General features: G+C 37.3%; 4 protein-coding genes across 5 annotated transcripts; 1 reads left to right on the top strand and 3 right to left on the bottom strand.

Annotated features, from left to right (window-relative positions):
* Positions 1 to 329: 329 nt before the first annotated feature.
* Positions 330 to 4,078, bottom strand: LOC111469992 (probable mediator of RNA polymerase II transcription subunit 26b). The gene is made up of 9 exons (XM_023115431.1): positions 2,895 to 4,078; positions 2,749 to 2,817; positions 2,565 to 2,647; positions 2,110 to 2,162; positions 1,873 to 2,012; positions 1,720 to 1,747; positions 1,312 to 1,622; positions 1,140 to 1,230; positions 330 to 882 (listed from the first exon to the last, which is right to left on the bottom strand). Exons 1-9 carry the CDS (start codon positions 3,354 to 3,356, stop codon positions 758 to 760), a joined length of 1,362 nt encoding a protein of 453 aa, XP_022971199.1. The 5' UTR covers positions 3,357 to 4,078; the 3' UTR covers positions 330 to 757.
* A 6,543-nt stretch (positions 4,079 to 10,621) lies between these two features.
* On the top strand, positions 10,622 to 11,748 carry LOC111470257 (calmodulin-binding protein 25-like). Its single transcript, XM_023115815.1, has one exon. The coding sequence runs from the start codon at positions 10,671 to 10,673 to the stop codon at positions 11,307 to 11,309; it is 639 nt and encodes a 212-aa protein (XP_022971583.1). The 5' UTR covers positions 10,622 to 10,670; the 3' UTR covers positions 11,310 to 11,748.
* A 1,375-nt stretch (positions 11,749 to 13,123) lies between these two features.
* Positions 13,124 to 17,399, bottom strand: LOC111470168 (protein SYM1-like). The gene is made up of 8 exons (XM_023115684.1): positions 17,227 to 17,399; positions 16,122 to 16,745; positions 14,622 to 14,709; positions 14,262 to 14,356; positions 14,069 to 14,141; positions 13,895 to 13,987; positions 13,723 to 13,809; positions 13,124 to 13,444 (listed from the first exon to the last, which is right to left on the bottom strand). The coding sequence occupies exons 2-8, from the start codon at positions 16,496 to 16,498 to the stop codon at positions 13,367 to 13,369; spliced, it is 891 nt and encodes a 296-aa protein (XP_022971452.1). The 5' UTR covers positions 16,499 to 16,745; positions 17,227 to 17,399; the 3' UTR covers positions 13,124 to 13,366.
* Positions 17,400 to 17,538: 139 nt separating this feature from the next.
* On the bottom strand, positions 17,539 to 21,296 carry LOC111470166 (protein ROOT PRIMORDIUM DEFECTIVE 1). Of its 2 annotated transcripts, XM_023115682.1 has the most exons (3): positions 21,201 to 21,296; positions 19,769 to 21,099; positions 17,539 to 17,837 (listed from the first exon to the last, which is right to left on the bottom strand). In XM_023115682.1, exon 2 carries the CDS (start codon positions 20,937 to 20,939, stop codon positions 19,899 to 19,901), a length of 1,041 nt encoding a protein of 346 aa, XP_022971450.1. In that variant the 5' UTR covers positions 20,940 to 21,099; positions 21,201 to 21,296; the 3' UTR covers positions 17,539 to 17,837; positions 19,769 to 19,898. The 2 variants fall into 2 exon arrangements, with proteins under 2 accessions (XP_022971450.1, XP_022971448.1); XM_023115680.1 differs by having other exon boundaries at positions 19,769 to 21,289.
* Positions 21,297 to 21,391: the final 95 nt, after the last annotated feature.

Raw genomic sequence — 21,391 nt, 5'->3', positions numbered from 1 at the left:
GGAGCATTATATAATTACAAACAGGTTATGAAATATAAATATTATTGATAGATTATAATAAAGAGATGAAAAGGTGAGTGGCCCCATGATGCTCCCTCCCCTCACTGCAGAGCAGGGCAGAGCAGAGTCCCAAAAGGTACAGTTTTGAGAGACGAACACACAGTTCAAAAACGTTGAAGGTGGTCCAATTTGGACAAAAAGGAGGTTGGCTTTTGGAATTGGATTTGGTTGATTAATTGGGTTCGGCTTTGGGTGGGGTCATAACAGCCAAAAGGACCATCACAACCAGAAGCCCCTCAGTTCCTAGCAACCAAGCAAGAGAAGAGAAAGAGAGAATAGCTTGCAAAATTTGAAACCAAAATAAATGAGGGGTTCTATACAGTCATTATGATGTAAGAAGAGAGATATAACCATGTCAACACTCCCTGAGAAACCACCTATAAAAGCTATATAATTTTGCCTCCCAAATTCCATAAGAAATTCTCTATACTTCAAAATGTACTTCAACTACGAAATCGTTCTTCTTTTTTTTTTCTTTTTTTTTTTTCCATCTCCGATTCTCCTTTGAATCGGAATCGCCTTCTCTGGCACAACACAGTGAACCAAGTTTCTTGTTGTTTACCTTGAAGCAGGTAGAGTAGGTCAAGACACCGTTTGCCAGGGAGCTTTTAGTATGATCTTCCACCTGATTCTGGGTGGAAAGTCACCAGGAAAGTATCCTGGAAGTATCAGTCTTGTTCCTCGCTATCATTTCATCCTAACGCCGCCCGTTTGTCCAATGCCGATTGTGGCCTCCAGATTTTAGGTGCACATTTCTGTGGCCCATTCCCTGCTTCGGAATATCGTGTAGTTCCATAACCTGTATCGTCCGCTGCTTTTTGGCTGTTCAATAAACACCACCATGAATCAGCAGTTATGTAGTTAGTTATATTCAACAACTTCATAAATGTGTTTAAAAGAGCTCTCATTTTGGTCATATACGCCTTAACCAGTTAAACTTAACTATGCTCGGGTGCAAATATTTAGCTAGTTGCTTTGATTGATACTTAAAATATTCAGCAAGAAAGCTTTTAGACTGCCTATGAAACTGGTATCAGAGTGGATAAAAGCATAGATGGAAAACAAAACAAAGCAAATACCGTTTTCAGCTTGTTGGTAACTCTCTTGCAGTTTCCTCTTAGTGGCTTCTAGTTTCACTTGAACTGCAACCTCATCCGAGCACTTGAACTTCTGGTAGACACAAATCGAAAAAATCAGGTACAAGGACAAAGGACAAACCCCCAAATAACTTTACAATCTTCAGCTACTTACATCTTGCAGGCTCCTCTTTGGGATCGTAGGCTTCTCCACTTTACGCTGCAACTTCTCATGATTGTCCTTCTGCACGGTGCTCGGCTTCTGCGGCCTCGAAAGCCCAGAATTTGCATTTGATGGTGGCTTGTTTGGCTTCACAACTTGTTCTTTCATTTGACTCTTATTGTCCTTAGATTCACGATTGTCCTTAGCAACCACATTAACCTCTCGAGTGGTTTGTTGTTTACACCTCATAGGGTTTTGACTGCCATTCGATGTTTTTCTTCCATTATCGCGCTCCTTGACGAACTCCCCACTGTTTCGAGGATCTGAAACATATATCCCCATTGGTAATCATGAATCTAAGAAATGGAGAGTCTAAAAAAGTGATTGAGAAAAGCATAGGATATTGCATAATGAACTCACTTCCATCATCGTCCATGCCATCAAAGAACTTCACCAAGTAAGGGAATGGAATGGCAAGTAAAATACAGTCGATTAGAACCCACCAATGCAACATAAAGTAGATAACTTTTCTTGAGAGTAAAAACTCATTTCAACTCGAAAATAGAGACATACTTGTGAGAGCTCCATTGATGTGGGCTGAGTGGTAAAAAATGCAGCTTCATCTAAAGGAGGAGAGGGAAGCCCATCTTCATAATCATCTTCTTCTTGTTCAGATGCAGGCATACTTTTCGAATCCGGTGTGACTTCTGAACCTTTTTTGTCAGGAAAACAAAAACATTCCCCAGTAAATAAATCTCGAAAGTTGGCATGAAACGATGTAGATGCATGTGTAGCTAAAATGAACTCTACCATGAACAGCAGCTGTAGCTTTTACCCACAAGTCCACCATTTCTTTCCACTCTCTGCAACCAATAAAGTAGATCTTTTACCCTCAAGCAAAGTAAACTAACAACAAGCAGCCATTTATAATGATATCAAAGACGAGGTTTCCTTATATGCTATGCAAAACAGAGAACTCCCTGAGTGAGCAAACAAGTTGTAAAGGCACAGATGAGCTACAAAAGCTCTCCACTCACTCAAAAAACAAAATAATGGACGCTGCATGGTCGAAGAAGACAATTCTTTGTTCATTAAAACTCAGTCGAACAAACACTGATTCTTATATGTTCAAAATCAAATGAGTAAGTTTTAAAGAACAAATCCAAAGGAAGATGACATATAGAGTGTCAACAACAAATTTAGTTGGGGCACTCATCATAGAACATGTATACTTGCTATTGAGCTTTGAAGGCAAGATTTAGTACGTGATAAGAAATCGAACAAGATGGCGAATGCGCTTCGATCCATGCTTTCGAAGACCATTAACAGCCTTGCCAATCTCAGTTGCCTGGTAAAGAGAGAAAAATCCTCAATCAGAAACAAGAAGAACCAACAAAACTTAACTTGCCCCAAAGATGCAAGAGCAAACAGAAGAATTCAAATCATCACCTGCAGGGCATCAACTGATAGAGCCATCAATTCAAGTCTTCTAAGGGATTCAAACAACACTGAATCAGACTGCACAAGAAACACACAACATGAGAAACAACGGAACATCCCAGAAAATGTAAAGACCCAAAACAATCATTCATTACCTCTTCTTCAAAATTATTGAGAATCTCTTTGATCCTCAAAACCTCCCCAACAATCTCAGATTCTTGTTCAATTTCATCAGTCAATGCTTCAGCTTCACCAAAGCTATAATTGCTAACCTGATTGAAATTCATCTCCCCTCCATCATCTCTACTGCTGTAAACCTTGCTCTCTTTGCTCCCACCGCCCTCAAACGCACGCCCATCTCCGGCAGAATCGCTCTTGAAACCCGTTTCGCAGTCCACATCGCCGGCCACCGCCAGCTCCACTCGGTCGCAACCCAAACAGCGAGTCAATCGGCATGAAAACAACTGCTCTGCAATTCGATCTCTCCTCAATCTGAACTCCTTGGGACAATCGGAAGCCGCCACCAAGATTGCGTAATCGATTAAGCTAAAAATATCCGAATTCGCATTCCGGAAGTAATCCCTCCAGTAATCCAAGGACCCAGACTTGGCGGACATGATCGGAATCTGAAGAAACCAAACTCGATCGAACACGGACGGAATTCAAACAACCACTCAGAATCGAAGTGGGAATTCCATCACCGTGAGAGTTCCAAGGAACAAAAACCTAAATACGAAGAAAAACAAAAAAGATTGGAGGTGGGTATTGACGAAATCCCCGAAAATGAACAACACCCAGAAAAGAAAACCCCTCCCCAACACTAATCCAGCACCACAAGAATCCGATTCCCAGAAAAATAAAATGGTTAGCAACAAAGTCGCAAACACTCAAACTTGCATCCGTTTGGAAGCGAAATGAAAGTGAGTAGTGGTGTGAAGATATTCGTTTTGTGAAAAGAAAGGATCGGATCAAAAACAGAAGAAGGGGATTGATAAAACCCAAGCCCTGCAATATGAGGGGTTGTTCAAAATTGGAAGGTTGTAACAGAGAAACTTCTGAGTTTTATTTATTTAATTTTTTTTTTATTTTTTATTTTTTTGTATTCGTATTTGTTTAATCCCGGAAAAGTTCCGGGATTTCCTGGTAGGAGAAATATCGAGAATATGGGAAATGGAAGAGAAGAGAAAATAGGAACAAAACCTTAATCTTTTCTTTCAATGGAATTGGGAATTGGGAATTGGGAATTGGGAATTGGGACTTGAAGGGTTCCTTTGATTTGTTTCTCTCTCCACAAATTAGAAAGCAATTGGAAAGAAATTAAAAGAATAAAGCTGGGTGTAGGCTCCCTTCAACGTTCATAAAAATGCATCCTTTTTTTTTCTTCTTCTTTTTTTATGCTCCAAACCCACCAAACTCCTCTGCCTCTCTCCCCTTCCTCTCACGCTACACCTTCTTTTTTCTTTTTTCTTTTTTCTTTTTTCTTTTTTCTTTTTTCTTTTTCAAAAATAAAAAATATATTTATTTTATTTCAATATCTCAAATCTAGAATTGTAAAACAAAAAAGGGTTTTTATTATTGACTAATAATAATATAAATTACAATATTTTAAATTCTATCTAAAAAAATGATTAAATACTTAACTAAATGGACAATTAAAAAAAAAATGACGAGTTGGGTAAAAATTTGACTCAGTAACACCGGGTATTTTGAAAACAGCGTGTTGACAGTTTTTTGTAAGTTTCAACCCTTTTTAGTCAAATTAAAATTCAAATAAAAAAAATAAAAAAACTCAAACTCGGCGTCTCGACCGAATGCTAAACCCACGCGGCTGTGAGGGATAGACTAGACAGTGATAACCTGACGGTTTCCGGTTCCCGTCACCTACTCCCTGTGACTTATATATATATCCCATTACCATATTATATAATTGTATAACCTATGGTCCATTGAAAATGTTTTGTGCATTTTTTTAATGTCCAGTCTCGTTACTTCAAATCTATATACATATGAATATAATGGTAAACCTATTGATTGCGTAAAAGGTTGAAGTCCAGCCATCTATAAGGAACTGACAGATGGTAGGTTGATTTAGGGTGATTGGGCGTTTAAGATTTAGTTCCCCGTTTTGCTGGGTGACCGACATCATCTTTGTAGTTGAGTTGAACCGTTTCGTGACTAAACTGATTTTGAGTCATTAAATTTCTTAATTCAACCGTCTCGCACTTAACCAGTTATGATGACCCATCCTTGACCGTTGACTCGAAAAAAGCGAAAAGAGAACTTTTGGAGGTATTCAATTCAAATTAGATTTACTAAAATTATTTGCATTTAGTTGAATTTTGTTTTTTTCGAAAGAGAGTTTATACGTTTCCACTTTTGGTTGCTATTCTCGGATCATTCGTCCCTTACTTTTCCTTTGTTAGATGTGGTGAGATTGGTTGAGATCAGATTTCTCGAACGAAGGAGGAGAAGACAACTGGCAGGCGATCTCTATTTATTGCAATTGTTGTGTAGATTGGAGAAACGGAAGTGGGCTCCCGTGCACCAATTGTTAGAAAGATCTTTGGCATAAAGATGCCCTTCTTATTAGAGAAAAGTGTCGGACATGCCAAAATTAACTCCTAAATAGTTATTGGATCCGAGTATTCGTAATACTTTCCATTTGCCCACTAATTAATTGCAAAGGGGATGCTTTCAAAATCATCCTTTTGATCCTCTACTTTAAATTCAATTTGAAATTTTTTAGTATAAATTTTATACCAAATGAAAGATTAGAGCTTAAGATGATATCTAACGTGTTTTGGAGTGTTCGAATCCAAAAATTAGGGTTCGTATATCTTAAAGCTTAGGGTTTGGTTGTAAAAAAAACTGGGTAAAGAATAATGGTTTCTTTAGTATTTTATTATTATTATTTTCTTCATTAAAAAAATGTACGTTGGATACATCTTCTATCTCAAAATTATATTCGGTTCATATTTGAAATCACATATTTATGTCTTTAGAAGACGTTTTTCTTTAAAAAATATATTTTTTTCAATTTGAATTGAACTCCGAAAATATCAATCTAAAGTAATAATAAGCATTTTTTAATTAAAAATGTCTTATTTTCGTCTCCCTACTCAATTAGATCTACTTGATCTTCTAAACTCACATAATAATACAATTTTATAATTTAAATTGAGAGTAAATTTTATCCATTTATTTTTAAATTTATCCAACATTTATCAAAACCTTTTTTTAAATTATAAATAGTTTTTTGAAGGATTTTTTACAATTTTGAATTTATCGTGATAAATAGGAATATTTCTCGTGAACGAAACTCGCGTTGGGAGCATAATTTATCGGCCTCAAATAAAAGCAGAGATTGTTTTGATTCGGAGGCAATTTGGTCTCTCTCGTTGACTTTTATTCATAGCCCTTTGATCGTCAACGTACTTTTGCACCATGACGTGCCCTCTTATTTACCACACGATTTCAAAATCTGTTTAATTTTATCCTACAAATCCATTTTCCATTTCATATTTTAAAGAATAAAAATAAAATAGCTTTTATTCCTGTCCTAAAATAAAATTCCCATTTTTATATTTATTTTCATATAACATTTTACTAGGATCATTAGTAATTTTCGATATACATAATTGATAGAATTATTATATAAGTGTAGTTTGATCCTATGGTGCATTCGTATGTAGTGATTAGGACTCGTGAGTCTAACCAACCTCGAGTTCATAGTTCTCTTATTTGTACTTCAAACTTCAAAGTTATAGATGTCAAAATTAATGCAAGTTCGTTTGGTGGATTAAAACACAAGGAGCTGAAAGTCTCATTACAGTGTTCTAGCTGCCGTTAATTATCTTATGGGTCAGGCCAACCAAAATTAAAGGACGATCTATTGCTTAAGTATATGTGGACGATTTCAGTAACCATTCAAAGAAAAAGAATAAATCTAGATAAAATCGAGAATGGATTGGAAGATGCATACAAGAAAAGAAATATATATATAAAGATAAGATTATATTCTCTGAGAAAATAAAATAAAATAACGGTAAGAGGGGAGGAGGGGTGGGACTGCGACACACGTGTGAATCACGTTTCAAAAAGCACGGAGACACGTGTCAGAAGCAGAGTTGAGGAGCAAAGCTGCGTCGGCTAAGGTCGATGACGTGTACAATCTTATCTAACTTTTGCGGTTTATTAAGCTCCGTATCTCACGCGTTGTAATTTGTACGTGACAACAGCGAATTCTCGCAAATTCTTGACAGTCCAATGTATACGCGACACGTGTCCCATCTATCCCCTTCTCTTCTCGTGATTCTATCATATCCTTACCAAACCTAAGCACTTCGTTATTGGTTGCCCCTTTGGGCTTTGCAAACCCAATTCTATTCATAAGTTGTTTCTTTCTTTGAAAAAAAAAAAAAAAAAATTATTTAGCATTAAATTACCAATTTCATTGCCTTAAAAGGTAACCTTTCAAAATACCCACAACCTACCAACTCGAGCGAACGGTCAAATATCTGTCCTACATTTATTTGTGAGAGCTCACGTAGTTAAGAAACCATTTTCATTAGACCAGTGAATGTTATGAATTATGAATAAAACAAGAAAAATAGGAGATATATGCACGTTTTAAGAACCAAACTAAAATTAACTTGCATATTTATGGAATGATTTTATCGTATGAATTTAAAACTATTTAAAAGAATTTTGTTGTAATTAGAGAGACGATTTGAAATGTATTAAATATTTTTTAATGTTGGATTTATTTGACAAAAATAATTACATAGATAGTTAAAGATATTCTAATTCAAAAAAAATAATAAATCCACATAATTTTGCAAGAAATAAAAGTAATAAAATTGACGGCCTCTCAGAATGTTGGGCTGGATGATGGGCTTATTAAGGCTTCCAAAGCCTCCCATCAAGAGTTCGAGGCCTAGCAGGTATAGAAGCATTGTGTGACAATCCAGCAGCTATCAAGTAGCTAGGAGGAAGCACATGTAATTAAGACAACAAAGTCGAATCATGGTACACCTCTAACCACATGTCCAAAGTCGAGGACTTTGATTTGGATAGGAATTCACCAACTAAAATTGATAGCTTTGCTTAGTCATGCATGATCTATAAATGCTCTTTCAAAAGGATTCCAAAACCAACCATTTGGCTCAACTTCATCTCCCGAGAATATTTAAGTTTCTATCCACCGTCCTTTCGTACCTAATTTTCTATTCTTTTAGTATAGATTAACGATAACCATTCTCATTTTTGTAGTCCGCATCTTCCTATTCAGCAAAAAAAAGTAGAATGGTCTTCGAGCTCGCCTAGGACCTAAGTGAACTAAAGTTAAGAAACGACACTCTTCATAGAGCTGTGTATTGTAAGTGATCCAAACCTGCTCTGACACCACTGAAAACGAAGTCATTGAAGCTAATTGAGAAGAGTGACTAAGCAAACCTCTTCATAATTTTACAATAATATGGTATCAACCACCTTGAATCCATCTTCAATCTGGTTAGAGTCCACTTTGATGAAATCCAGCCAAAATGAAACTCCATTCGAGATCTCAAACGCTCATTCAAACATCCTATCTTGTCTGAAATGCATGACTCATTATTGTGGCATATGATGATGAGGTAAGCGTGTTGACTTAGAAGTATAATAAAGGCAGAGGGTGGTGGGTGGAAACCGATGAAAGCGAGGCAAAATTCACAAATGGTTCAGAGCCAGGCACCCTTACCCATCTCAGATTGATGACCTCCAACTTTCCAAGTTTGTAGCATTATGAGTGTCCAAATCAGAACAAAAACAAAAAGGCCGCCCCTACAAAAACATGAACCCAGTTTGACCAAGTTGGAAGGCGTTCAAACCAGACACACAACGCCACCAACACAGCTACCACTTGGCGCTCGCTCTCACCCTCGTGCGCTTATCCCCACAACACAAAGCCCCACACCCACCAACGCGCGACACGTTCGGTCCTCTCAATTTAATGTCGTGTTTTTGTGTGTCCTTTGCAATTCTTTTGTTCAAACTCCCTAGGATTGACCCGGTCATAGTTTAGAGATACCGAGAGTAATAATTCTCATCACGATATTGTTATTGACTAAACACGAATACACACTTCTAAGTTATTTTAGGGTTTTATTTTCTTTTGCGCAAATCAAAACAATATAATTATCGACTTATCTCCGACGGTCTTCTCTATTTATATAAGAGAAAAACTCGTAATTTTGCACAAAACATCTAATTCTTCCACTCTAATTATACGAGGATCAAAAATAATGTAAGAAATTGTTACTATTAAATCCTACCATGACTTTATGTATGTTGTTTAGGGGACCAAAAATATATGATGTTTTTGTCCAATTTACTTTTGTCTTTTGTAAATTAAAGTCAAAAAGCCCTCACTACCTTGTCAGGGCTGAGGGCATTGAGAGAAAAAGAAACAAGAAGACAAAATTTACCATCATAACCCTCCCTTACTAATTCATTCTAATTTCAACAATTTTATATAAGTTATTAATTAAAACATATATTTTTATTAACGGATAATAAATTTAAATATTTACTCCCACACACCTTCTTAAACTAATAAAATAATATTAAATTAAAATAAATCATAATCATGGGTTATTATTTAGTCATTGAAAAACCCAAAGCCCTAATCTTTAGCTTAGCCTTCATAATTTCCTTTTACAGAGCCAACAAATATTACAATCTTTTTAGAAAAGAAAAAAAAAAAAAAAGGTGTGGGGTCCATTGCACGTGCGGGTGCTGAGAATTAAAAGTCAAAATTAAATAGTAAAAAGTCAATCAAAGAAAAAAGTGACTATATTTGGCCATGAAAACATCCTTTTATCGTCGTCATAAATAGAAATATAATTTATATAAAAAGAAAAAATATGTGGTAAAATCATTTTATTAATAATAATAATAAAGTAATTAAAAAAAAAAAAAAAAAACTAGGGCATGGGGAGGCGAGTTTTAACGCGTGGAGAAGGACGCGGGTTGACCTTAACTCGACAGAACCGCCACTGTCTCCGACACAGCCCCCACGCTAACCCAGAACTACACGTTCTCCAATGCCTCTATTTTAATTAATATCTCTATTTTTTTTTAATTTAGTTTAAATCTCCTAAAAATTATAAACCACCGTCATTTAAAACATTAATCTTCGTACAAAAACTTAAATTTTTATTCCTCTTTCTTTTCTTTTTTTTCTTTTTACTTTGTCAATTAAATAAAATAGTATCAGAGCCAAATTACGGATGTGTCAGCCTTCTCACGATTCTTCGGAGGGGTAGACATGAGACGATGTGTCAGAAAGGACGCTTGGCCCTAGAGGGAGTTGGATTGTGATGTCCCACATTAGTTGAGGAGAAGAACAAAAGAGTCGAGTGTGAAAACTTTTCCATATCAAATGTGTTTTAAAGCCTTAACCGAAAGCGGGAAAGAAAAAGCTCACTTGAGTCGAGGAATGAATAAGGAAGGGATGTGAGGGAGTGTGGATGATTATATTTATGAGAGCAAACTTGAGTCAAATGCATGAATTATATAATATATATTATTATTATTATTGGAAAGAGATTTGGAATCACGCGCCTCCCACTCCCTCCTCCCGTGAGAGATAAAATTGAGTCATGGAGTCGAACACAAATCTAACCATGGTTAAGTCTAACCCCATCCTCCCCACCCTTTTTTTTCTTTTCTTTTTTTATATAGTTAAAAAAATAAAATAAAAAAGAAAACCCCCTCTTCTCTCCGGCTCCCTATAGTACGGAACAAAAGAAAAGAAGAGAGAAAAAAAACAATGGTGACGCGTGTTCCCCCTTGAACAACGCGTTTTCTGGGTCCTTGTATTTAAGCTCCCCTCTCCCTACCCTTTCCCTCTACCATTTCATTTCCCCCTTCGCTCCAAGATTCCAATTCCAATGGCCTCCTCCGATAATCTCACAACCATCCTGGATCCATGGGCCTTCCGCCCCTCATTTCAAGACCCATGGATTTCCGATGTCTTCTCCAGAGAAGCACACGCACTCTCCAACCCCATTCACACCTCCCACTCCGACGTCCTCTCTTCCTTTTTCGACTTAATTGCCCCTGATTCTACTCCCACTCCCACGCCCACTGCTTCAGGAATCTCCGCCGACCCCAACCGACCCATCTCCTCAATCCCCCCCACCGGACGCAAGATCACCAAGAGGAAGTCCAGAGCCTCCAAGCGGAACCACACCACGTTCATCACGGCCGACCCGGCTAACTTCCGCCACATGGTCCAGCAGGTCACCGGAGTCAGATTCGGCAGCTCCCACCTTCAGATTCCGCCGCTTTTAAAGCCGGAGCCGCAGAGGCCAGCTGGGCGCTTCACTGTCTGCGGCGCTGATGCTGATGCTGGACTGCCTACGCTCGACACGTCGGCTTATTTGCTCAACCACCACCAGCAGAACTCCGGGAGTGGATCCGAGATAACTGGGCCGGGTTTTGGGTTGACAAATGACGCCCTCATCGGGTCGGATTTTGATACATTTTCGTCTTTTCCCACTCTCGAGTCGTGGAAGGCGGTCATGTGATGGATAATCACTTGTTTTTTTTTCTCTTTTCCAATTTCCAAAAAAGAAAAACAAAAATTAGCGGAGGATATTCAGGTAGTAAGATGCGAGGGGTGGACATATTCTTTTTGTTTTGGAAATCTATGTAATGGTAAAATATTTCTTCCAAAAAATTCAAAAGATTTATTCTCCGTTGTTTCCAGAACGACGTCGCACTGTTCTTTTTGACTTGGCTTGGATTTCAAACTTGGTAGGAAGCTTGGTATCTTTGCCGTAATGGAAACAAACTGAGTAGGACAAGAAACGCGAAGGCTTGAGGTGTGACATCAAGTAAGTAGAGAAGTAATAAGTGGTCTAAAGGAACAAATGGGGGGGAAATTACAGCTATCAAATGTAACGTATGGGTAACATGGGGCTTCAAAGAATTTTTAAGAAACAATTAAATAAGCTTTGGTATGCAGCCAAGACTTGACTGATCAAGTAAACGCGGCCGTTGCTATCTCTCTCTGTCCCCACGTCCTAAAACGCACCGCATCGATTCAAGCTTTTGATTTACTTTAATTACACTCCTATATATTTCCAAATATTTTTACCATTAGAAGTGGTAACAAAAATTGAATGTGGTTGACAGTCGAGAACAATAAAAAAAAAGAGGAAAAAAAGTCAAAGTTTGCGGGCTGTACTTGATTGTACAGTCCCAGCCTTTTCTTTTCCCTTCAAAAAATTATAATATTATGAGAATATTATTTTTGTTCACATTATCCTTTCCAATTTTGTAAATCATTTTTTAATAATACATTCCACGTCATCTTAAAATACCCATCGGTTTCAGCTGCCTTTATACTGCCCACTCACCTCACGCCACGTTCTTCCATCTCATCTGTCTATCCTGAATCACTTTATATAACTAGGAGTTATCCTCTGCGCTCGTGCTCATTTCAGATACGTGGACTCCTTCGTCACTGCTTACGTGAGAGAGAGAGAGGAATTTTCAATGTGGGTCCTACTTGAAAGGATGACGTGTCATTAGTTCATCGCGAACAACGGAGTTACAGTTTAGATTCTTGATGACGTCGGACTTGCGTTTAGTCTACGTCTTTTTTTATTTATATTTTCGATTTTATTAAGAATGAAGTTCCTTTTGTTTTTTATTCGGTTAAAAGGTTTTTAATTGACAGCCAATTTTACATTTAACTAATAAGTTTGGTTTTTTTTTTTTAAAAAAAAAAAATTATTTCTTAACAATATATTTTAAAGAATTTATTGCATTAATGTTCTCCTTAACAATATTATTATTATTATTACCATCATCCTTCTCCTTAACAATATATTTGAATTCTTAATAAAATTAAAAAAATATATATATTTTAAAAAATGATAAGAAATGAATAATAATTTTTAAGAATTTATTGCATTAATGTTCTAGTTGACTTTAAACTTCATAATAATTATATTTCTTTTATTTACATTTTTCCAAACTTAGCGTATGAACACTTAGTTGTATCCATCTTCCCCAAGTACAATGAGATGGTAAGTTTTTGTAATAATCTAATCTAATTTTTGAGAGATTCGAGTCAACGTAGAATATTTAAAAATACACATAAATTTAAAGCCTTTAATACGTGCATGCAATGACGGGTAGGCCACTTAACGATCAATACCAAGTTCATAAAGCTTAAAGAATACAGAAAGAGAGACAAGGCAACTATCTAATCCAATCTCCATATTGCATTTTTTTTGGTGTTCCAAGAGCAATCGAACTATTTCTGAAAACATATTCGGCAAAAAAAAAAAAAAAAAAAAAAAAAAAAAAAAAAAAAAAAAAAAAAAAAAAAAAAAGAATCTATAACAAATTATCATAGATGGACCAAAATACTGTCTTCGGGCCGACTATAGATTCAAATCCTACCAAATCCTACCCCTTTCTTGTGGATCATCCTGTGGTTATTGGATGATGGAATAAGAAAGCAGAAATTAGGAAATTAAGCACGGAATGTCAATATATGAATTATTTCATTATTCGTTATTTTCCAGTCTTTTCGTTGCATGACCCCACGACAGATGAAGCTTTTTACCAATCATGCAACGATCTCTCTGTGAGCTTTGAAGGAGAGGATGACATTCCATGCCAAGGCAAGGAAATTAGCTGCAAGGACCTGAAATAAAGACGAGTGCTGTGTTTGAAAGGCATGGTTTTCAATACGTATCGAGATATTGTTGTTGTGTTTACAAAAAATCTTACGCACCAAAGCCCAAAGGGAGGTGTGGAGTCTGATAAAGGATCAAACCTCCTCCCACAAACTTTCGAACTCCTAAAAATCCTATCGTTTCATAAAACGGCACGACAACTGGCATGCTGAAGAAACCGGGCCGTATCGCGAAATGGTGCAAGAAGAACAGAACAGAAACAGGATAAAATGTAAATAAGACATACCTGGAATTGCTGGGGAACAAATCTGAAGTTGAGAAACTGGAAAGGTATCCAGAGTTTCCAATTAGCCACAACAGAAGAAAACCATTCCTACAAAGCAAAAAAACAAGTTTGAGGCTGAAATTAATAACAGATTGCTTCTCTCTTGTTGGAGCAGAAGATGTTCAGTTGGAACCTGTTGAAGCTTGGGAATAATATGCGACCGTCGCCCTTCCAATGTTAGTAATCCAGCTAGAAACGCTCCAAGGAACACCGGAGTAAACACGAACTGCAATCGTTAAATTCCCTTAACAAACAGGACGTCGAGTTAAATTACGTACTAAGAACTGTCTTCTAATTGCTGGATTACCTGATCAAGAAGAAGGCGCAAGAATGCACCTGAAGCTCCTGGCAGGGTCACCAATTGACTTAGATACAAATACCTATGTGTTCATTCATTAAACAAACAAGTATCTAAAGATAGTTCACGAAGGATTACAATTGAGTCTTCATTTTTAAAAGATAATTCAGACATGCTTCAAGATTTTAGTTTGAATTAATACCAGAAATGCAAGGCAGGACCGACTAACACAAGCCCCAACAGAGAAAATCTGAACGTTCTTTTCAGATCTGCCGACGGTGCGTCTTCAAAAACAAGCTATGTGAATATGTTCAAACATTTAGTACAATAGTCCTTACAAGAAAAACATATTATTAAGCAGCTGGTGCACAAGGATGCACCAGCTGAAAGTAAGGCCAAAGATAGAGAAAATGATACATTCATAGCAAATCATATATCTCCAAGATGGTCATTCAGCATGCCCCTAACTATCGGAACGTTCGGAAAGCCCTATGAAACATACACCAATGAAGTACTAGAGGTATTGGATATAATTGAAGTTGGTGCAGAAAAGGAGGCAAACCTGACAAATAAAATCTCCCAGAGCATTTAGTATCCCAGATGTTACAGATTTCACCAAAACAGGGTATTTTGCAAGAAGAGACAAATACCTGGAATAACACAGAAGCAAGTTTGTAAGGCAAAAAAAAAAAAAGAATGGCGAACTTATTTCTGATTCAAGCTTGTAAACAGAAGCTAAGAGGAAAGGACGAGGTTCAGAACCAATAAGAAACACTACCTCACATGCATTCCGCTGAAAATCGAACAAAATACCAACAGGAACTAAATAGAATACATCTTAATTTATTTTTTAGACTAGAAACATGGCAGCAGATGACAAGAAAGTATAGTGAAGTCGGCCACCATTTTTGTCACGAGCGATGGACTACATATGAACAAGGACGAGTATTGTATGTCAATATTTGACGCAGACTAACACGGTACGGTGGGATCAATGTTTTCCTTCAGCCGTACTTGATAGCTCAAATTTAAAAGTTCATGTCGGAACTACACCCCCTTTCTGAGGTGGTCCATCGTCAATTGCACAAGACATCTCTCTAATCAATTTAGTTATCTCAGAGTAAAGGCCAAACTTGGGTAAGATCTATAGGTATGTTATGTTAATTCCTTTCATAAATGGAAGATATAGGAGGCTCAATTTGTAGCCTTGAATCTTAAGCCTTCTTTCAGTCGCAAGAGGTTTATACTACCATGAGAACACACCAAAATATTTTGCAACTTGCAGAAGGACTAGAACAATAATATCAGTTTGTTTCAAATATATAAAGTTCTCTTAAGTATTTAGAGGGAGCTACGCATCAATTTTCTGGATTAGCCCTACCCAAAAGACTTTATCGAATGTACCATCTATAACTCTAACTTCACTATTGAAAACTTGGTTGTTAATTTTCATTCAAAGGAGCCAAAAGGAAGCCCTCAAGTAGATTTCCAATCATTAGAAACAAAAATTGTGTCTGACCAACAAAGCATCACGTTTCCCCTTACATTTTTCCTACTATAACACTTGTTTGATGAAGGGATTCTAGTCACCAACCGATCAGAGAAGCATTTGTTAAGGTTATCCTCCCTCCAAAGTAATAAATAACATGAAAAGGTGAGCAAGTTGCAAAAATTGGAGCTTTTGGGCTGTGGAATCAGTGAAGAAAAAATTGGAATGGTCGACATTTTTAGGACCTTGGTAGATCAGTGTTTCGTGGACAAAGGTTCCATAATCAGTCTGGATCATGAGACACTTGCTTAGTTTCAATGGACAAACAGGAGACAGCTAGTTTCAGATATGGCGAAGCTCAAATCACTCATAAATTAGTGCATCTCGAGAAAGTATGCCGTAAGAAAAACATTATAGGCATTCAACAAGAAGGAAGCATATGTGATTACAAGCACCGATCAGAATTGTCAGCTGTTGCAAGTGTTAGAAGGCACCTTAGATAAATAATTCAAAGGCTTAATGTATGCAAAGATGAAAAGGGAGATGGAATTAATCTGTACAGAAATTTATTACCAAGACAAGAAGGACCAGTTATCCCCGCCTTTGCCACTATCCCCTTCACCGCCTCCAGAATCTTCACGACCATAACCTCCATATCCATCACTGCCACCTCCAGAGCCAAAACCATCGCCAGAGCCATCGCCAGAGGATGCTGAAATCCGGAAATTCGTAAATCTCAGCGACCCACATTGCATTTGACGCCGACCCACAACCTTAAACTCCAATCGGTGACTATGGGAGAAAGAACAGGCATGAGTACCCTTGATTTGAACTGGGGTTTTAAGGCTTCGGGCTTGGAGGCCGAAGCGTAAGGAGGGTCCCCCATTAAAGGTGGAGCGAGTACAAAGGGGAGGATGTTGAAGAGAAAGAGTGGCGCCACGGAGAACCATATCTGTCGTGGACGATCAGAAAGCTTAGACAGTGAAGGAAGGGGATTTTTGGGAAGCTTTGAGAGGTCAATACTAGGTTTTGCAGTGATGCAAATGCAACAGAGGAAGATGAGGATGGTTTAATTCTGCCGTTGCAGGCGAGAATCAAAGCAGCATTTTTCACATTGGCCAATGCAGGCGATAACTGGTCTAGCTGTTCATTGTTCATCTGTGTTTTGTTCTTTTCCCTTTTTCTTTTCATATTTCCCTTTTAGAAAAATAAACAATTTAAAAATTAAGATTCTCTGTGGGTTAGAAATTATAACGAAAATCGAAATAAAACCAATTAATATAAAAAAATGCAAAATAAATATAAAATAATATATTAGTATAATTTTTATTAGAGGAAAATTATTACTAGTATAAATAAGAAAGAGAGAAAAATTAAAATAATTAATAAAAATATGGGGTACGATCCAATGAGAATATAGAAAGAAATAAAATTACACCATTTTTTTTTAATTTTTTTAATTTTATTTTTAAAAATAGGGAGAAAATGTGTGCAAGTATAGTAATCTAGAAAAGAAAGCATGTACCACGCAAGATTATAAATAGAGTAATTCAATTGAAAACAATCTATCAAAAACCTATTATAAATCATTGCTAAATTGTAAATGGGTTTTCCAAAAAAAAAAAATATTATTATATTCAATCAGAGAATCATTGTGGAGATGTGATTATGCTTTTACCGCAGTCTTTCAATTTGATTGTTGGGGCTGTGTGTTTCGAGATTGAATGGTTGTGATTCCAACTACTTGATAATGGGGGAATCCCTCTCAACAAGCCACAAAGTAGAGTCAAAGGTGAGACATCAAATACCACTCCATTAAAATCTGAAGCATCAAACATACCGTTCAACTGAAAAGAAGAGACAAAGGAGCATGCCCTTTTGTTTTGATCCTCTTCCATCTTATTGGCTTGAATCAGGCAAGCTAAAGAAACTTGGTAGATCTTTTCCAACAACTTCATCATTTTGATCACATGACACGATTCCTGCTTCTACAAATTCATCCATGTTGTCTCAATCAAAATAATCAAATTTCTTAGAGAGAGACTTTTTCTCCACTTACAATCATGTTATGCGTTCACCCATATAGGCCTTCATCCATCCAAAAGTTCACTTTCATTGACATTCATGGTATGCGAGCTCGTAATCTAACATGACCTGAAGCTCATTGCATAAAGATGAACTCAAAGGAGTCTCGGATCTTTGTCGACCAATTGCCTATCGGTTAGATGCTTCATAATACGCACCAAGTCAGGCATTCCCAACGCTTGTCTCTTGACCTGGCAACGACTTCTGTTGATATTACAACTTATGTTAGCAGAGATAAAACGAGGAAGGCATCCACTCATTTGTGGCGAATGAAAGAAATAAAAGACAGAAACAGAACCACTGTCCTCCAAAAAGTTAATTAAAAACAACTTCCACCAATTAGGAGGTGTTTGGGAATACTTTCAAAGAGTGTTTTTAACCACCTAAAAGTACGTTTTCTATAGTTAGAAGAGCTACCGTCTTAAACAGTAGGATGGCAAGAAACGCCACAAGCTCATCCTGCCAGTGGAGATATCAAAAAGGATGCAGAAAAGAGGATGCACATGAGCAAAATGTCTGGAGCTCGCACGCCATAAATAGTTAATCAACTAAGCAAGAAAGGAGCAAAATCAAGTCTTAACTGAAGGATGGATAGTTATGAGAGCTCAAACAGTAGAAAAATGAACTGACAAAAAATAAAGAAATAAGAAAGCATGACTTCATTTTGCCAAGGAGTCGGAGAAAACGTGGCCACGGTGGTCTTCCATGCTATAAAATGAAGGCTAAAAAGTAAGAGAGCTGGAAAGGCAACCTGATTGGGAACCAGAGGATCCATTGTACTTGCAGCCCCACGGACTGAATGTTCATCATTTTAGAAAGTGGGGGAAAGGGATCTCTGTTCTGCAACGGAAAAAAATGGAGCTGACTTGACTTGGCACAACCTAACGTCAAATGCCCTTAAGCATTGAGAGTAGTTTCAATTATATCCCTATCATCTCAAAAGTTTCACTCCTCAAAATTGGTTCAAATATACCCCCATAAAATTTTGCCGTTAAAACAAGCGACTAAAATTGGTGTGGTTTTTGAATTGTAAATGTAGTAGTAGACGAGACTTAAATATAAACGGCGTATGTGACAAGTAAGATAACCACTATGTAATCACTTTCCATGTCGTAGTTGTTCATTTTTTTAACTTAATCTCCCACATCAGTGATTGCCTCATGGATAAAGCTACTTGTCATGTTTGCCATGTCTACTAGTGCCCCATTTACAACTCCGCAGTCATATCAGTTTCTACCCCTTGAATGTAATTGAATGTAATTCCAAAGCCTTCGGTATCAAACCAACCGGACCCCTAAGAAGTTGATAAATGTCCAAAATCATTAAAGAAGATCCATCTCAATTTATAGGAGCATTTAAAGAAGAGATGATCTCAGTCTACAGAATCCCTTAGACATAGAACTCAAAAAGAGGGCTGCATATAACAACAAGAAGGCAGTTTCTTTTGTAGAAATTCAGCCGTATTTGCCCCGTTGTTTAACAATTTCCACATAAGCTCATTCACTTTTCTAGGACTTTTAGATTTCCAAATGGCATAATGCAAATCATTAGGCACAGAAGAAGAAACTGAAAGATGATTAACCATAATAAGTTAACTAAGAATAGTCCTGAAAATACGATATTCCAATAGTTCATATCTTTCTAGCATTGGAAGTGAAATCATTCAGAATCCCCAGTAGAAGAGAAAAATCATTAAACTTGTCATCCTTCATACTTGCTCTAGTAATTATTTTCCAAGAACAACTAACACTATATATGCAATGTAAGTATTGTATGGAGTCCTCTTGTAGTCGTCAGTTAAGGAAAGAAGGATCTCTATGTATTTTAATACTTAAATAACATCCAATTTTCTTTATAGATTGGAACAAAGTATGGAAGAACTAGAGAAAGAAGGAAGCTAGACAAAAGTTATAGTTCCTTTTATCATTAAACGAAAGATAATAATTTAAGGTAAATTTTGACATATGACTTTGAATGAAACAATGAATTATTAGGTCTCCTTAAGATGCTTACAAAAAATGTGTTGCCTTTGAAAGCACAATTTTCAAACCTTCAAAATTCAGTTCAAACTGATTCCTTAAACAGATTTTTCAAAAATAAAAAATGGGAGTTTGAAGGAATAGCGTAGCCAGTACCTTTGTCCCTTTTGAGTGGGTGGAGACGCATTCAAACATCATCAGATGATCAACTTGACTCCACCATGAACAAAGGTCCACCCCGCCCAATGAACAAACCATCAACTTTACCAGACATTTACTTTATCCTTCAATCAAAGCCCTGTAATATCGGCAAAACCCAGCTTCCTTCACTTTTAGATAAACAGTCTCCATTATCGGCTGCACTGACATGTTCCTTGATTTCCATTGATGATTCCAACTGCTTGGTGTGTCTACGTCCCAACAGAAGAAGGTCCTGCATCTTCCTTCTAACAATGTATATTGGATTGGGCTCAACCAAGCACCCTTTAGCATAAGCCTCTCTAAGAAAAACGATTTGGGTGTTCCCCTTGGTTGATATGTAGAATATCCCCGGGTGTTTCAGTAGAAGCTCACGGATATTGACTTCAATGGCGAAATCTCGCCTAAAATGGACAAGCCGTTCCACATCAACCAGCTTTTCCACAGTCAAGCTCAAAAGCTCATGAAGAACAGCCACAGCTCGCTTCTCATGGCGATGCATCCCCCCACAAGAACGAACACCAAAGCCTTGTCTCTTCTCATAAGGCTTTGCATATGGAAGCCTCTGCCAATTCCTCAGTTTCTCTCTAAAACCACCCTTTATTTTATACCCAGTTGGGAAATTGATGGGAAACGCAAATTTGACATCGAATTCGCTTAGCCATTTCTCTCTAAACTCTCTCTCCCTCCATTGTTCAACCTCGGCCACAGCTACATTCTCATGTTTATCAACTAACTCAACAATCTCCAAATCAACCAATCTGAAATCATCTGAATACTTCACAAGAATCGATTCCCTAAACCCATCGGGCAACCCTAATTCCTTGCTGATTAGCCTCAACGCATGAATATGGAGAGTGCCATTAGCAGACATCATTAGCAACTTCTTCAATCGCTGTACGGTCTCTATTTCGGAATCGTTAATAACATTCTCTTCTTGTTTCATCAAGGCGGCCATCTTCCCGGTAATTCTACAGCATAAATTCCTCCTCAGCGGATGGGGAAATACGTCGAACACATGGGGATACTTATGAACGAAATCCCCAATGCCGATTCTGAGTCCAACAAAGTTCCGCCATCGAGACATGATTTGTAATGAGACGAAAGGGCCGCGTTTCCGATCGATCATGAGCTCGCGGAGTTTGAAGATTATTCTGAGTTTTCTGATTTGGGTAGCGAGTGTGTCGAGCTTAAGGTCCCTTATTCTGTCTTCTAAACGAGTTTGAGCAGTCACCGCTGGCTTTCCCCATCTCCTTTGACAGAAATGATTGAAGGGACCGAATCGGAGTCTGGAAAAATCAGTTGTTGAAAGAGAAAACGCGGATTCAAACAATTTCATACCTTGTTGATTACAGTAGCATGAATGAAATTGGACATCAATGGAGCTTACCTAGAACTTGAAGAACAGTACACAGAAGAAGGGAAGAGCTAACAGAGCATGGTAGGAGTGGAAAGCGAACCGCCGAACAACTCGCTCAGCTATTTAGTAAGTGCCATTTGGCGGTATAATTTTTATTTGATTTTTTATAAATAAAAAATCGAAAAACCAAATTTTAATCCATAGAAAAGGTTCATTTTAAT

Source organism: Cucurbita maxima, unplaced genomic scaffold (assembly GCF_002738345.1).
Source record: "Cucurbita maxima cultivar Rimu unplaced genomic scaffold, Cmax_1.0 Cma_Scf00043, whole genome shotgun sequence".
Classification (NCBI taxonomy): Eukaryota; Viridiplantae; Streptophyta; class Magnoliopsida; order Cucurbitales; family Cucurbitaceae; genus Cucurbita; species Cucurbita maxima.
Note: the sequence above shows the minus strand (reverse complement) of the source record. Positions and strands in the feature narration are given on the sequence as shown.